We start from the raw sequence: 15,326 nt of genomic DNA on the forward strand, positions 1-15,326 counted from the left end.
CACCACCACCTTCCCTCCCCGCCTCCGCAGGCTTTCCCGCCCTGGCTGCCCCCCACACAGCATCCTCTAGCTCTGTCCCCTCTCCCCTTTCCTTTGGGGACCAAGCGGCAGGACCCAGAGCACAGAGGTCCCCGGGAAGCAGTGGGAAGCCGCTCTGAATCTGTTCAGAGGTGGGGGCCGTATCTCCCACCACGCCTGCAGGAAGGGAAAGCTGAACGACAGTCTTGGTCAAAGGGACACCTTCTGGAGGGAGGGGTACATGAGCGCCCATCTGTCTGAGGTCCTCCAGGGAGGGGCCCCAGGCCACGCAGAGCCAGTGGCATGCAGACACACAGAGGTCACTGAGCCTCGTGACCCGAGACCAGGGCTATCTGGGGAGGGAGACGCAGGCAGGCTGGGCCGGGGCCTGGGGCAAGTTTTCTGGAGAGCCCTGGGGTGAGCCTGGAGGAGCACGGGGGTGGGGAAGGGGGGCAAACCAGCCCCTTCCCCAGCCTGGACCTCTGGCTGGATGGGGAGAGATTGACATCAAGAGCTCAGAGGTCTCTCTACCAGCCAGTCAGGACGGAGGCGTTGGAGAAATTGATATTCCAAGGGAAGGCAGGGGTTGACCCGAAGGAAACGAAGTCAGGGACCAGTCGGGGAGGAGCCGCCGGCCAGAGCTGGACCCTGGTGACCTTCCTGGCATCTTTCAAAGCCTGCCTGATGGCTGGACGCGTGGCGTGTTTGTCAGGGGTATCCAGAGTCCCTCTTCCTTTACGCCCGCTTTTGGGGGTCCGTGGTCAGCACTGGGTGCAAGCTGAGAGACCCCTCGACACTCCTGCACCTTCTTTCTCTGTCTGCTCTGCTGGGCAACAGCAGGAGTGCCCAGAGGAAAAGCAGCCTTCCCTCCCAGGATCCCAGCCTCCCGCCCTGCATCATGAGACTGGCCCCCACCTGCCCCACACACCCCCTTGTCGCCCGGCTGCTCCCAGGACAGCATGTCCTTCCCAGCATCTGGAACCCTCTCCTCACCCACGGGGCACCTTCCCCTCCTTGAAAACTCAACCAGAACTCCCGTCCTGGTGCGCATGTCCGGCTGGACCTTCTTCTCTGACCCATATCACAGAGGACAGCTGTCTGTGGGTGGGCGGGTCATCCCAGGTCTACAGTGGAAGGCCCTTCCAGAAGAGGGGTCTGCCTCCCCTGGCTGAGTGAGGAATGGGCAGGGATGGAAGAGCTCAGCCAGGTGTCAGGGTCCAGAGGCTCTGACAACCAGCCATTAGCTGTTTGTGAACCGGATGCGGGGTTACTCACTGCCCCAGAGTGGACAGGTGGATGACGAAGTCTCTGGGGTCCCTGAGCACCAGCTCCCCAGCTGCTACATAAAGGATGGGCCCCGTTGACCCACAGCCGCCCGACCCCCCAGGTCAGCACAGCCTGCCGCTGGGTTTCAAAGGCACGGTCGACAGGAGAGCGAGGGGGGTGATGGAGTTTCCGACTCCCAGGGCACGGCGGCTCTGGCGGGGCGGGGTTGTGCGTGTGCCGCACGGCTGTTTTGTTTTGCCGTCTGTGATGACAAAGCAACGCGGAGGTGACAGCCAGGACACAGAGCAAGGAGGAGCGTCTTGATAAGCTGTCTGCCGCCCGTGGCCTTATTGAGGCTCTTTGTCTGCCAGCCGTGTGAGCGAGCGGGTCTTAAAGAAAAACTGCTTTGCAGGAAGCAGGCAGAGGAGGGCATGAGGCGGCGTGGATCAGGGGGACAGGCAGGGCAGGGGCAGGAGGAAGGGGTCTGCTCGCCCCCCCTCCAACAGGTTGTGGCAGGTCCCCCTAGGGACCAAGGTCAGGCTCTGATGTAAGGACCTGCCAAGCACAGGCCTGGGATGTGGGGACAGCAGCCTGGGAGGATGGAGGCCTCACCTGCCTTCGGCCTCTCCATCTGCAAACCCAGGACCAAGGGGTGGTCTCACCTGCACAGAGCAGGCTTCCGGGGGGTTGCCAGGCAGGGGTGGCCAGCCTGGGGCCCACTGGAGCAAGGGATGAGGTGTGAGAGCTGCCCTGGAGTCTCCCTGGAGGAGGCTGGGCTCTTTGATGGGGTGGAAAAGCATGATTCAGTTTGTGAAGCAGGCATTGAACAAAAGGGTTTGAAATGATTCGAGCCCCAGGTAACGTGTGGTGGAGCACAGCGAGCGAGTTGTCCTTAAATCCTTGAAGATGCCCCCTTCCTGCCCACTTGTCTCCCCCCAGGCCCTGCACCCTGCCTGCCTCACTCCAAACCAACCCCTGCTCTCAGCATCTAACAGTTCTTCCCTAGGAAATTATTCTTCATGTCTCACCTGAATTCCCCGTCTCTTAGTGGATTTCCCTGGGTCCTCTAGGGCACCAGGCACAGCTAGATCTCCAGCATTAAGCACCTCCATCTCTAGGAAGGAGGGGTTCCGAGTGGAGGGAGGAGTTCTGCAAGGCCCCCACCCCAAGGTAAGGGGAGTCCTTGCAGAACTGGCTCACCAGTCAGGGGGCGGACTCTGCAGAATTCACAAGCATTTATTTTACTTAGCTCGAAAAGTATTTATTGAGAGCCTTGCTATGTGCTAAGTGTTATTCTCGGGGCTAGGGAATTCCAGCCCCCTGCTCACTGCTAGCCCCCATTCTAGGTGGGGCAAGACAGACCATGGACGAGGAAAGTAAATGTCATGCTTCCTAGAAAATAAAGAGTGATGAGATAGAGGGTGAACAGCCAGTCGAGGGGAGGACCTCATTATCCGGGAGGTCAGGACACTGCATCAGGAGATGCTGTTTGCGCTGAGATCCAGTTGTAAGACGGAGCACTTCATTAATTCTAGGGAAGTGCATTCCGAGGGTGGGGGTGCTGGTGGAGGGGAGCGGGTGGCTGGTGCAAAGGCCCTGGGTTGGGAACAGGCTTGTTCAAGGGAGTTAGGGATTCGGGCTGAAATCAGAGAGATCGGCAGGGCCTTGGATGCCAAACCACAGAGAAGTTTCTATTTTGTTCTGAGGGCAGCGGGAAGGCCTTGGAAGGTTCTGAGCAAGGGAGAGACACAACTTAACCTTCAGGAAGGTCACTCTCTAGGCTCCGTGGGGAAGGATCCGCTGGGGGGTCCGGGGCATTAATCCAGGTGGGATGGGGGTAGTGGTGGGGTTGGAGAGAGTGGGGAGATTCATGAAGTTTGGGAACAAGGGGAGCAGCACTCTGGCGGGATGTGGGAAGATAGTGACCATTAGGTGGGCGATGTGGCCTCATGTGGGGAGGGTTCTCAAGGAGGCTCTGGTTTGGGGAGAAAGCCACAGTCGGGTTTTGACCATGTGAAGTCTGAAATGCCTACTGGTGACCAGGGTGGACCGACAGCAAACAGTGAGGTGTCCCAAGTCCTAGGACCAGGGCCTAGGGCCTGGAGGGGCTCGTGAACCCACTGTGAGATGGACCCTGGTTCCGGAGCACAGGCTTGGGGGCTTGCTCCTCTGTCTCCACCCGTGAGCCTCAAAGCCCTGTCTCATTAGGGAAACCTTAGCTCCGCCCTCTCGAGATGCCCTGGGTTAGAATCCCAGAATTTCTTCCAGTTTGGAAATGCCACAGCTCCAGGAGACCCGGCCCTGAGCCATGGAGTGGCAAGGCTGAGTCTGGCTCTAGAAAGAGTCTGAGAGCTTGGACCCAGAGGCCAAGGTCAGGGTTTCTTGAATCCCGAACCATTCACACTGCTCCCCTCTGGCCATTGTTAGAAGATGCCTCCTCTTTTGCCCAGCTTCTTCCTACACGTGAGAGAAGTCTGTCTAAAATGAAGGGCAGGGCGACTTCCCCAGTGGCCCAGTGGTTCAGACCACGCTGCCAGTAGAGGGGGTGTAGGCTCGCTCCTCAGTCAGGGAACTGAGATCCTGCATGCCCTGGGGCACAGCCAAAAGACTAAAAATGAATAAATAAAATGAGCATCAGGGGAGGTTGTAACAGGAAAAACGAGGGCTATGGCTGAGGGGCCTCCTGCAGCCGTAGGGAGAAATGGGGGAGGGGAGCGTCCTATCTCCTTCCCACCCACTCCTTTCATACACACACACCCCAGACCCGGCAGGAGCAAAGAAGCCCCCGATTGTGGTGGGAAATCTCCCTGTTGGGGTGACGTGGTCTCGTGAACACGGCAGAATGCTGGGGACCCCATTTCACAGAGGAAGGAGCCGCAGACCTCGAGGGGGCTTACCCAGGTCCATCAGCGCCCTCCCGACAGGGGCTCACATCAGGCCCAGAGGAGAGAGTGGCCAGGGGCCTTAGAGACCCCGGGCAGTAGGTCTTCGTGTTTAGGGGCCGGTGACTTGGGCGTGGATCCCCCCTTCCCCCCCGAGCTGTCTACCATGTGGACTCAAGCTCGGGACTTTAGCTGTCTGACACCCAGGACATTGTCTCTTATCTTCATCCCTGATGGTAGGAAGCAGCCTCGTTTCTTTATGCTTTCTCTTTCTCTACAACTTGCCTGTCTTCCTATTCTCTGGGCCCAGATTTCTCCTAGCCTCTGGGCACCACCTCGCATTCTCCCAGCCTGTCTGGGGACCAGAGAGGCATGGTGGCTCTTGTGAGCAGCAGCAGCAAGCCGGGTTTTCCGGGGCTGGGAGCCTCCTGCAGGCCTGCTCACTGGGTCCTGCTTTGTAAGGAGGAGCCTCTTAGCCTCTTACACGGGGGCCTGAGCGGGCCGGTGGAGGGGTGTCGCTCCCACAGGGCCCTGGACTCCAACCTGGGTCTCAGCGGGAAAGTGGGACCACCTCCCCGGGCACCCACCTTGAGCTCCCAGCTCCTTGACCTCATCATCACATCTTGGGGTGTTTTCTGGTGTTGTCGGCTCTGGAGAGACCGAGCCACACGCGCCCCCAGCCCAGGCTGCCAGGTGCCCCCAGCCCTCTGCGGATGCACCTCCTCCCTTGGACTGGTATCCAACACCTCTCTTACCATCTCTTCGCTGCACCCCCGCCCCGCTCCCCGGCAGCCGTGGGCGTCCAGATGAGAATGGAATTCCTGCAGCGCAGCTTCTGGGCTGCCACCCGGCAGGTGGGTGTAGGGGTGTGGGCGGGCCACTCAGGGTGAGGACCCCAACCTGTGCACCTGAAGTGCTGCCACCTAGGTCCTGCCCGCATCTCAGCCCCGGACCCCCCATGCACATACACAGGGCACACACGACAGGAACACACCATACACATGTCACACCACACAAGTCCCCCGTGTGCACACACCACACTCACCACATAGGCATGTGACCCCTGCATGCACACCACAGGTGTCCTTTGGGCTCCATTCCCCAGACACCACACACATACATACCATGCACAAACACATCACACACATCACACACACACCACACACATCACATCACACACACATCACACATCACATCACACACACGTCACACATCACACACCACACACACATCACACCACACATACCATGCACAAACACATCACACACATCACACACACCACACACATCACACACACATCACACACACATCACACACATACATACCATGCACAAACATCACACACATCACACACACACCACACACATCACACACACATCACACACATACATACCATGCACACACATCACACACATCACGTCACACACACAACATACATCACATCACACACACGTCACATATCACACACCACACACACTACACACACATCACACACACACATACCATGCACAAACACATCACACACATCACACACACCACACACATCACACACACATCACACACACATCACACACATACATACCATGCACAAACATCACACACATCACACACACACCACACACACATCACACACATACATACCATGCACAAACATCACACACATCACACACACATACCATGCACAAACACATTACACAGATATCACACACATCACAAACCACACACATCACATCACACATATCACACACACACATCACACACACACACCACACATACCACACGCCTCACACACACATCACACACACACCACACACATACATACCATGCACAAACACATCACGCACACGACACACCACACACATCACATCACACACACATCACACAATCACACATACACATCACACACACACATCACACACACCACACACACACATACCATGCACAAACACATCACACAGACATCACACACATCACACACCACACACATCACACACACACATCACACACCACACACATCACATCACACATCACACACACACCACACACGTCACACCACACACACCACACACATCACACATACACCACACACATACATACCATGCACAAATACATCACACACATCACACACCACACACATCACACACCATACACATCACACACACATCACACACATCACACACACACATACATACCATGCACAAACACATCACACACATCACACACATCACACACGTCACACACACATAACACACACGTCACACACACATAACACACGTCACACATCACACACATCACGCATCACACACATAACACACACATCACACATCACATCATACACATGTCACACATCACTCATCACACACACATCACACACATAACACACACACATCACACATCACATCACACACACGTCACACACACATCACATACACTGCACCACACACATCACACACTCACACGCACAGACATGGATACACAACTCAAAGCTCTGCCCTTCCCTCCAGTGTGGTGCCGCGGAGGGGCCGTGCCCAGAGAGCTGCCAGGACAGTGTGAGTGCCTCCCCAGTGGGAAGAGGGGAGGGACAGCCTCCACCCGTGTCCCCCTGATGGGCCAGTCCCTCCTTCCCCAGCCTGGGCTCCATGCAGAGGCCTCCCCACATGGTCCAGCGGGCAGGCAGCAAGACCAGGGGTCAGTGTTAGGGCCTGGCCTTGACCTCCTTCTGGGCTTCTCCCCAGGACCTGGACTGCTTTGTCGTCGACAACAATGGGTTCATCCTGATCTCTGAGAGGCCCCAGGAGGTAAGGCGCTCGGAAGCAGAACTGGAGGGGTGGGGGCGCTCACATCGCCCAGTGACCTCTACTGTCAAAAAGGCTGGAAGCAATAATCCTTGCCCAGAGACAATCAGTAGACAGTCTGAAACCACAGCTGGCACTGAGAGACCCCAGGATCCAGCCTTTTCACCTCAGATGTCCTCTGTTTTGTCTCCCCCGCTCTATTGGTGGGGGGTTCCCCGAGGCCCCCAGGTTTTGTCTGCAGCCTTGCCCTGGGGGCCCACCCCAGTGTCCTGAGCCCCTTCCTGCCCCCCACCACCTACTCCTGTCTGCCTCCCCCTCCACCCACCTTAGTTCATTCAGATATCCGGAGCAGAGCCCACAGATGGGGCAGCTCACGAACCACAAAGATGCTCTTCTCACAGTTGTAGGAGCTAGAGCCTGAGGGGGCCCCCCTGGGTAGCAGGGTTCTCAGTGTGTCCCAGCGGCAAGGGGCAGGGAGCCCCCTGGGGTCTCTTCTGAGAACACCAACCCCATCAGGTGGGCCTGTTGCCCTGGAGGCACCTTTTTGCATGTGAGTTCGAGGCACACGCTCAGACCTCAGCGCCCACCCTCCCAGCCTCCGTGGGGCCAGGATCTGGATGCTCTCTCCCCTCCTCTGGACCTCCTGGGTGGGAAAGTCCATCCTCACCAGCCAGCCTGGCCTGGAGGTGCCCCATCACACCGGCTGGCCACACACCCAGGACCCCCTTAGACCCAGAAGGACCGAGGAGAAAGTATAACCTCCCCACACATACTTACTAAGCCCCAGGAGGGGAAGCCCAGATGCAGGTGAAATCGGGAGCTCGGCGCGACCCCCTGTCCCTCCCTCTCCCCCTCTTCTTGCCCTCTCAGGTGGGCCGATTCCTGGGGGAGGTAGACGGTGCGCTCGTGACCCAGCTGCTCAGCATGGGGGTGTTCAGCCAGTAAGTGGGGCAGGCACCCCCCTCCCCGAACACATAGAGAGGAGGCGGGGTCAGATGCTAAACAGATCAGATGCATCTTGGATCCCAACCTCAGAACAGCACAGGGACCCCCAGGGCTGCAGAGCAACCTCCTTAGGCCCGAGGCCTGCGGGGTGGGAAGGGCTGGAGTCCGCCTGAGAGGGAGAGCTAGGTCTGCTGTCCCTTGTCTTTGAGCAGCCCGAGCCCAGAAATGTCATTTTCTGACCTGCGGACAAAAACCCTGCTGCAAAGTCTCCTGGGGCAGGGTGGGGGTGGAATACGGGTGGGGTCTGGACTCACCCTGTCCCATTTCTGGCTTCAGAGTGACCATGTACGACTACCAGGCCATGTGCAGACCCCCGACCCACCACCACAGCGCCTCCGAGCCCCTGGTCAGCGTGAGTGTCCCCCCGGGGCTTCCCTCCACCAGATGGTGGCCTGTCCCTTTCTCTCCAGGAACCAGGGCCCACCTTGGCCCTCTCCCACTGCCCCTGCCACTCACAGTCTGCTCCCTCCCAGATCTTATCTGACGGGGCAGGAGGGGTCAGGGCAACTGCTCCAGCAGAGGGACAGCTGCAGCCCCCTTCTTGCCTGGTTCCCACCCTCACCCCGACACGGTCCACAACCCATCAGGGATCCCATAGACGCCACCCAGGGTGATGACTGGCATTATCCCATCATCTGCTCTACAGCAGGAATTTCCCAGAACAGCTTTCTGTTGATCCCATTGCTGGGAGGGGGTCGGGGCAGCCCGGGGCTCACGGTGTGTCCCCTCTCCCCCCAGCCCATCTCTGCCATCCTGTCGGCTACCAGGTGGCTAATGAACGAGCTCCTGCTGTGAGTGAGGGGCTGGGGACTTCACGCAGGGGTGGGCTATGAGGGGGCCCCTTGAAGGGAGCTGCTTGAGGTCCCCACAACCCCAGAGGAGGAGGCTGAGGTCCGGGGTGGAACCAGCCAGGCACATACAATGCCCCCTCCTACATGCAGCTGCCAGGGGAGGGCCTCTGCACCCCAGGAGCCTCCAGACAAGGGTTCCCTGCAGGGAGGGGCAGACAGCCCGGGGACCAGTGAGGAGGGCAATCAGGTCTCTGACCGCTTCTATCCAACAGGCTCCTGCTGGAGTGGAGGGCCTGGGGCTCCTGGCATGGGAACCACAGGGCTGAGGGTGAGTGCTCAGTTGCGGGAGCCCAGAGCCCAGAGCCCAGCATCATTCCAGCCGCCACTTGTGGGGAGGGGACTGCAGAGGGCCCACCGCTCATGTCCATCCTGTCGGCCTCTTAATCACCTTCCCTCACCTCTGTGTGACATCATACCATCTCGGGACACCACGGACCTGTGTGACATCATCCGTGTTCCATCATCCATCCCATGTGACATCATCCATCCCGTGTGACGTCATCCATCATATATGACATCATCCATGTGACATCATCCATCCCGTGTGATGTTGACCATTCCCATGTGACATCATCCTTTCCATGTGACATCATGCCCACACCATGTGACACCACCATCATCACCATCATCACCACCCCGTGCTGGGCCACACGTCCTGGACAGCCAAGACCGTCTTCCATCATTGTAAGTAGAGCGGCCGAGGAGCCCCAGTGCTGGGCTGGGAGGGTCCCAGGAACCTCTCTCCTTCCAGGACTCCTCAACAATGAAGGCCCCTCCCAACTTAGAGCCTTGCTCCTTAGGGAAGGGTGCGTAGCCCAGACCTCATCCCACACAATCACAGCCCTGCCCCAGGGAAAACGGAACCCTCCAGCCCTCTCCTGGGCAATAGCTCTGATGACACCAGAAGGCAGTGTCCTGTGGTCTAGAGGCCAAGGCCCCACACAGGGAACAGCTATCTGCTCACCCAGGAGTGGACATGGGTCCTCCAGGGCAACTGCCAGGCCTCTGAGTTTGCCGAGTCCTTTCTGAGCCCGCTTGAGTGACCACACAGGCCCCACTGAGGAGTCCAGGAAGTCTGGGCACTGGGCCCCCCGCCCACTTCTAAGTGACCATGGGGTCAGTTGCGGGGGGAGGCCCACGGCTTGTCCGGGAGCTGTGTCTGCAGAGCACCCGCTGGACCGTCCACAGGAAGTAGGGCTGTCGTCTCCCAGGCCCCCCACACCCTGACCTCCTCCAAGGCCCTGGACATCACCGCTGACGGTGAGGAGAGAGCCAGGCGTACCCAGGGTCACCCAGGGCGTCACTCACACTCAGCTGCTCCCTCTCCCCCGCCCCCCAAGTCCTGATGGCTTGCCATCTGCCAGTGGACGGAGCGTCTTCCTCCCGGCGCAGTGACCACACTGCCCAGGCTGTCGAGGCCCACCCCACGGGGGTGACCGAGGCCCCGCGTCCACACCCTTCCGTGTCCCCGCAGCCCACAAGCACAAGAAGCAGGACCTGCTGCAGCCCTGTGACACCGCCTACCCCGTGTTCGTCCACCAGACGGCCGTGCGGGAGGCCAACGGCACTGTGGAGTGCCGCGCCTGCCAGAAGTGAGCGGGGAGGGGAGGGAACCGGGTGGGGTCCCCGCGGCAAGGCCTCTGTGCCTTGGTGGAGGGACACAGGCCTCGGCCCAGAGCATGGCAGCCAGGTGGGGACAGGGCTAGCATAGTGTCCATGTTGGCAGACAGGAGAGATGGCCCTGAGGCCAGGCAGACTTGGGGAAGGAGGGCCAGCTCTTGCTTAGACGTCTGTCCACGCAGAGAACCAGGAGGCTGGAGGACGTTTCAGGAGTGGCTGGGGCACCTGATACCTCTGCCTGAGCTCCCACAGGGAGGCCAGGCTCTGGCCCAGGGAGGCCGGGAGGCCTGACTCAAAGTTCCGTGCTGCTCACTCCCACCCCGACCTTGGGCCACCGCCCACCCCCAGGATGTTCCATCCTGACCTGGAGGAGATGGCCTCCCCTAGGCTGTCCACTTGCCAGCATGCCACTCCCCAGGGGCTTCCGGGATGTCCCTGAGATTCAGGGCACGAGCAAACTGCCTTCTCGTGGGACGCCTGGGACCCTGGCCTCAGACACAGCCAGCCCATCGTGTGCAGGCAGGCAGTCATTGTAGGACTCACACATCCGGTTTCACGGGAATGTAGTTATTTGTACACTTATCTCGGAGGCTGGCAGGGTGGACACAGCGAACAGTGTGGGTAAAGCCAAGGCCTCAGAGTAAACAGACTTGCCTGAAGAGGAACTGGTGACCTTGGGTGCAACACTTTACCCAGAGGAGTCAGCTTTCCCATCTGCAAAACAGGGATAATACCAACTTCGTATGGTATGAAGAAGGTTGAATATGTACATGTGAGTCTGTTGTGCACGTGTGTATGAGCACGTGGATGTGCTGTGTGTGTGTGCACGTGCACATATGAAGTCCTCTACCCCGTAGGAAATGCCTACGGGCAGTGTCTGTGGCCAAAGCACTGGCTGAGCCAGTGACCGCAACTGGCTTGCACCCACCAGGCTCCCAATCAGGCAGCATGCGGGCCTGGGGCGCCACCTTGTGGCCAAGCCTGAGCACTGTAACCTCGCTGGGGGCCGGCCTCTCCACACCAGCCTTTACTTGATAGTCTTGACTTAGGCCTGTGTTCCCCGCGGACGTCAATAACGACTCCCATCCCCCTAGATGTCTGGGCTTCCTTCCCTCCAATCCGCTAGGAAAGGAGCAGGGCAGCTGTAAAGGCTTGTGGGAGATGCAAACCAGGTTGCCCCCCACCAGGGGGCTAACCTGGGCCCCCAAGCCCTCGCGCCATCTCCAGAAGAGCCTCCCTGAAGCCCAGCATCCGGCTGCTCGGAGCCTCCACGGGCCAACCTCTCTCGTGTCCTCAGGGCATTTGTGATGCAGCAGGTCCCCAGCAGCAACCTCCTGCTCCTGGTGACAGACCGCACCTGTGACTGCAGCATCTTCCCGCCAGTGCTGCGGGAGGCGGAGGAGGTCAAATATATCCTCTGGGGCTCCAGCCTGTGTGGGGCGGGGGAGGGTGGAGGGCAGGTCATCACCGAGGGGCTCAGATCTAGAGAGGTGGGGCCAGCCACCCTCACCACCAAGACCCTGCCCTTCCCACGGCTCCGAGGGCTGACCTCTGACCCCAGAAGGCAGTGAGGCAGCCAGTCCCACCAGAGGTTCCAGAACTGAGTCCCCAGAGGCTCCTGGGTGGCTCAGACAGTAAAGAACCCACCTGCAATGCGGGAGACCTGAGTTCGATCCCTGGGTCAGGAAGATCCCCTGGAGAAGGGAATGGCTACCCACTCCAGTATTCTTGGGCTTCCCTGGTGGCTCAGACAGTAAAGAATCTGCCTGCAGTGCGGAAGACCTAAGTTCGATCCCTGGGTTGAGAAGATCCCCTGGAGAAGGGAAAGGCAACCCACTCCAGTACTCTTGACTGGAGAATCCCATGGACAGAGGAGCCTGGCGGGCTAGTCCTTGGGGTCACAGAGTCGAACACGACTGAGCGACTGTCACACACACAGGCTCCAGCGTCATCTCTGCCTCAGCTGTGTTCACCTTAACAGTGACCTCTGCACATAACGCCTCTGTCAAGTGCGACAGGATGCGTTCCCAGAGGCTCCGCCGGCGCCCGGACGCCTGCCATGCCTTCCATCCAGAGGTGGGGGATGGGGGGGGGGTCTTCATCCCCAAACCTCAGCCCAAGCCTGTACCCTTCAGACATGAGAGCACTCTACACCCAGTGTGCAGCTGTGAGGGCACTTCTGGAACCCCCATCCATGTCCATTCATGCAGGGAGGGACCCAGCAGTGTTTTTATGATGAGACCTGGTCTCCCAGGGGCCAGGCCCTTGGCAAACTTAAACACAGCTTCTCCACATAGCCCCCATCGCACTTGGATCCACAGGGTCCGGGCAGGTAGGAGGAAACCGTTAGGCACATAATACTGTGGTGACCAGCCCTGAACACTGTAGTTGGGCTTCTTGTATTCAAGTCGTCCTTGCTAGACACGCTGAATCCACAGCCAGGATGCTCCCAGAGTTCCGGGCTTCTCTGCAGTCACTCTAAGAGGATAACTCCACAGCCCTTCCATCTTCCTTCTCCTAGAAGCAGGAGGTGGGGGGCCAGGGCTCCCTCCACTTGCTGGAACTCCCCTCTCCCCCAGCCCTCAGTCCCTCTTAGTCCCAGAACCTCCCTCCTGACTCCCAGTCTCCTGGTCGCCTCTGCCTGGACTGGTACCTCACCGGGAGTGCTCTGGGTCCGCAGGAGAATGCCCAGGACTGCGGAGGCGCCTCAGACACCTCGGCCTCACTCGCCCTGCTCCTGCTGCCTCTGTGGGCCTGGGTGCTGCCACCCCAGCTGCTGCGGTGACCCCGCCCCATCAGGCCTGCTTTGACACTGGGAAGTCAGCAGTCCACCATGCTGTCTGGCACTCTACAGCTGGGTTCTTGCCCAGGGCCGTGCTCGTCCATCGTGGACCTCCTGAGATTGCTGGTGGAGTCAGAAACCCGTCCTGAAGACCTTCTGGGGTGCCGGGTACCCTCTACCCCACGTCTCAGTGGGCAGTCTTCCCCACCTCCTCTTGGGGAGTCCAGCATGAGCTCAACCTGGACCAAGACCAGAGAGCTTTAGTTCCATCTATTCCCCCAGATATCCAGACCCAGCTAGAGACAGGGCAGCTCTTTCTAATGAGCCTGGTTGGTCTTCAGTAGAATCCAAGGACTTAAATGTCCTGAGGAGGAGGAGAGGAATGAGGCTGAGGGCAGAGAGGGGAGGAGGGCAGAGAGGGGAGGAGGGCAGAGAGGGGAGGAGGGCAGGAACGCTTCCCACTAGAGATGTAGCTGCCCCAGGGTAAGGTATACAGCAGGGCAGCTCAGTCTCACAGTTGAAGCTCAAAAAAGGTGTGTGTGTATGTGTGCGTGTGTGTGCGTGCGCGCGTGCATGAGAGAGAGAGAAGGCAGGTCCTTTACATGAACATGGCTGAGTGTGATGCCCACAAACTATTGCTATTAAAAAAGTTTATAAATGTCTTTGCAAAGCCCTGACTTACCATTTGCCTCTTTCTAAGAACCTAGTAGGTTAGCGATACAGCTGCTCCACTGGAGAAGGATGTGAGTCCAGGGCAGGGGGCAGGACCAGTTGCAGCCAGAGGGGTCCTAGCAAAAGACTGGTCTTCAGGGAGGCGTAGTCAGGGGGGTCCTGAAGGCTCCAGACCCCCCGGAGGCCCAAGGACCCATGGTGGTCTTTTTCTGGCTGATGATCTACAAGAGAGACCACCTGACTCTGGCCTTGGAGCTGGAGCTTTGGGGAGCATTCCCATTTGCAAACTGGAGTCCAGTGGGGGAGACGGATGCATCTGGGCACGCCCCCCACCCAGGGGTCTCGGGGCCGCGGCTTCCTCCCACGCAGACCTGGCTCCCCAGGGACTGCGGTCCCCATGGTGGGAGTGACACTGAAGGCAGAACCACGCAGAAACCCTGGGGTGGCCTCCACTCTCTACGTTCAGCCGGCCTCCCCGGAAGAGGTGACCGCGATGTGCAAGGCGTGCACGTGGTGTCCGTGTCCTGAACCTGAAACCTCGTGGCCTGCGGTTGGCACCCACAGCGTGTCACCGGCTCTCCTCTGAAGCACCTGCTTTCCTGGTGGAGGGGAGGGAGAAAGGACGTTGGAACAACAGGCAAGGTCACAGGTGCCCGCCGGGTGCAGGTGGGCGAGGAGGCAGCAGGGGGCCCACCTCCCACCCCCTCAGCTCAACTCCCCACCTTCACATCACAGAGCCCTCCAGGCGACAGCCCCTCCCTCGCTGTGCCCTTCTGGGGCATCGGAGCATGTCCAGACCTTGACCTCTAACCTCTCTCCAGGACAGTATCCTGTTCCCCCTCCCCACAACCAGGAAGAGTCTTTTCAGGCAATTTATTGACGCTCTTCGCCACACAATTTAAAAACCACGCTTAGGAAGTACTGGGGCCGCTCCCAGCCTCAGCCCTGTCTCTGTGTGACCAGGAGGGGGCTGTGGGGCCAGGACTCCCTGTCAGAACCAATGGAAGCAAAAACCGTTGATACGATAAAACTGCTCTTCACCTGGGAGAAGAGAACATAAGCCCTGCTTTCGGAGGTCAGGGCTGTTCTTGCCCTTTTCTATTTTGGTGGTTCTAACCCTCTGCCACCCACCACCGCCACCACCACAGCCCAGAGGGCAGCAGGTGGCAGCCTAGCTCGCGCTGAAGAGCCGTCACCTTGGTTTCAGACCAAGTGAAGTCTCTCAGTCGTGTCTGACTCGTTGCAACCCCATGGACTGTAGCCCGCCGGCTCCTCAGTCCATGGAATTTGCCAGGCAAGAACACTGGAGTGGGTTGCCATTTCCTTCTCCGGGGGATCTGCCCGACCCCGGGATTGAACGCAGGTCTCCCTCATTGCAGGCAGACGCTTTACCATCTGAGCCACCAGGGAAGCTCAGACCAACAAAGTTAAAACC

At 58.9% G+C, this 15,326-nt stretch overlaps 1 protein-coding gene across 1 annotated transcript in view; it reads left to right on the plus strand.

The window, feature by feature from the left end:
• CACNA2D4 (calcium voltage-gated channel auxiliary subunit alpha2delta 4) overlaps positions 1-15,125 on the plus strand; it is a 68,038-nt gene extending 52,913 nt beyond the window's left edge. Inside the window, exons 27-38 of the mRNA XM_027540934.1 lie at positions 4,959-5,020; positions 6,671-6,715; positions 6,902-6,964; positions 7,832-7,902; positions 8,243-8,318; positions 8,705-8,757; positions 9,030-9,085; positions 9,481-9,501; positions 10,292-10,409; positions 11,735-11,847; positions 12,431-12,513; positions 13,118-15,125. Coding sequence (XP_027396735.1) covers positions 4,959-5,020; positions 6,671-6,715; positions 6,902-6,964; positions 7,832-7,902; positions 8,243-8,318; positions 8,705-8,757; positions 9,030-9,085; positions 9,481-9,501; positions 10,292-10,409; positions 11,735-11,847; positions 12,431-12,513; positions 13,118-13,222 — 866 coding nt within the window. The 3' untranslated portion in view covers positions 13,223-15,125. The remainder of the gene's footprint in view (positions 1-4,958; positions 5,021-6,670; positions 6,716-6,901; positions 6,965-7,831; positions 7,903-8,242; positions 8,319-8,704; positions 8,758-9,029; positions 9,086-9,480; positions 9,502-10,291; positions 10,410-11,734; positions 11,848-12,430; positions 12,514-13,117) is intronic.
• Positions 15,126-15,326: the final 201 nt, after the last annotated feature.

The sequence above is a fragment of the Bos indicus x Bos taurus genome, chromosome 5 (genome assembly GCF_003369695.1).
Source record: "Bos indicus x Bos taurus breed Angus x Brahman F1 hybrid chromosome 5, Bos_hybrid_MaternalHap_v2.0, whole genome shotgun sequence".
In the NCBI taxonomy this organism is placed as follows: Eukaryota; Metazoa; Chordata; class Mammalia; order Artiodactyla; family Bovidae; genus Bos; species Bos indicus x Bos taurus.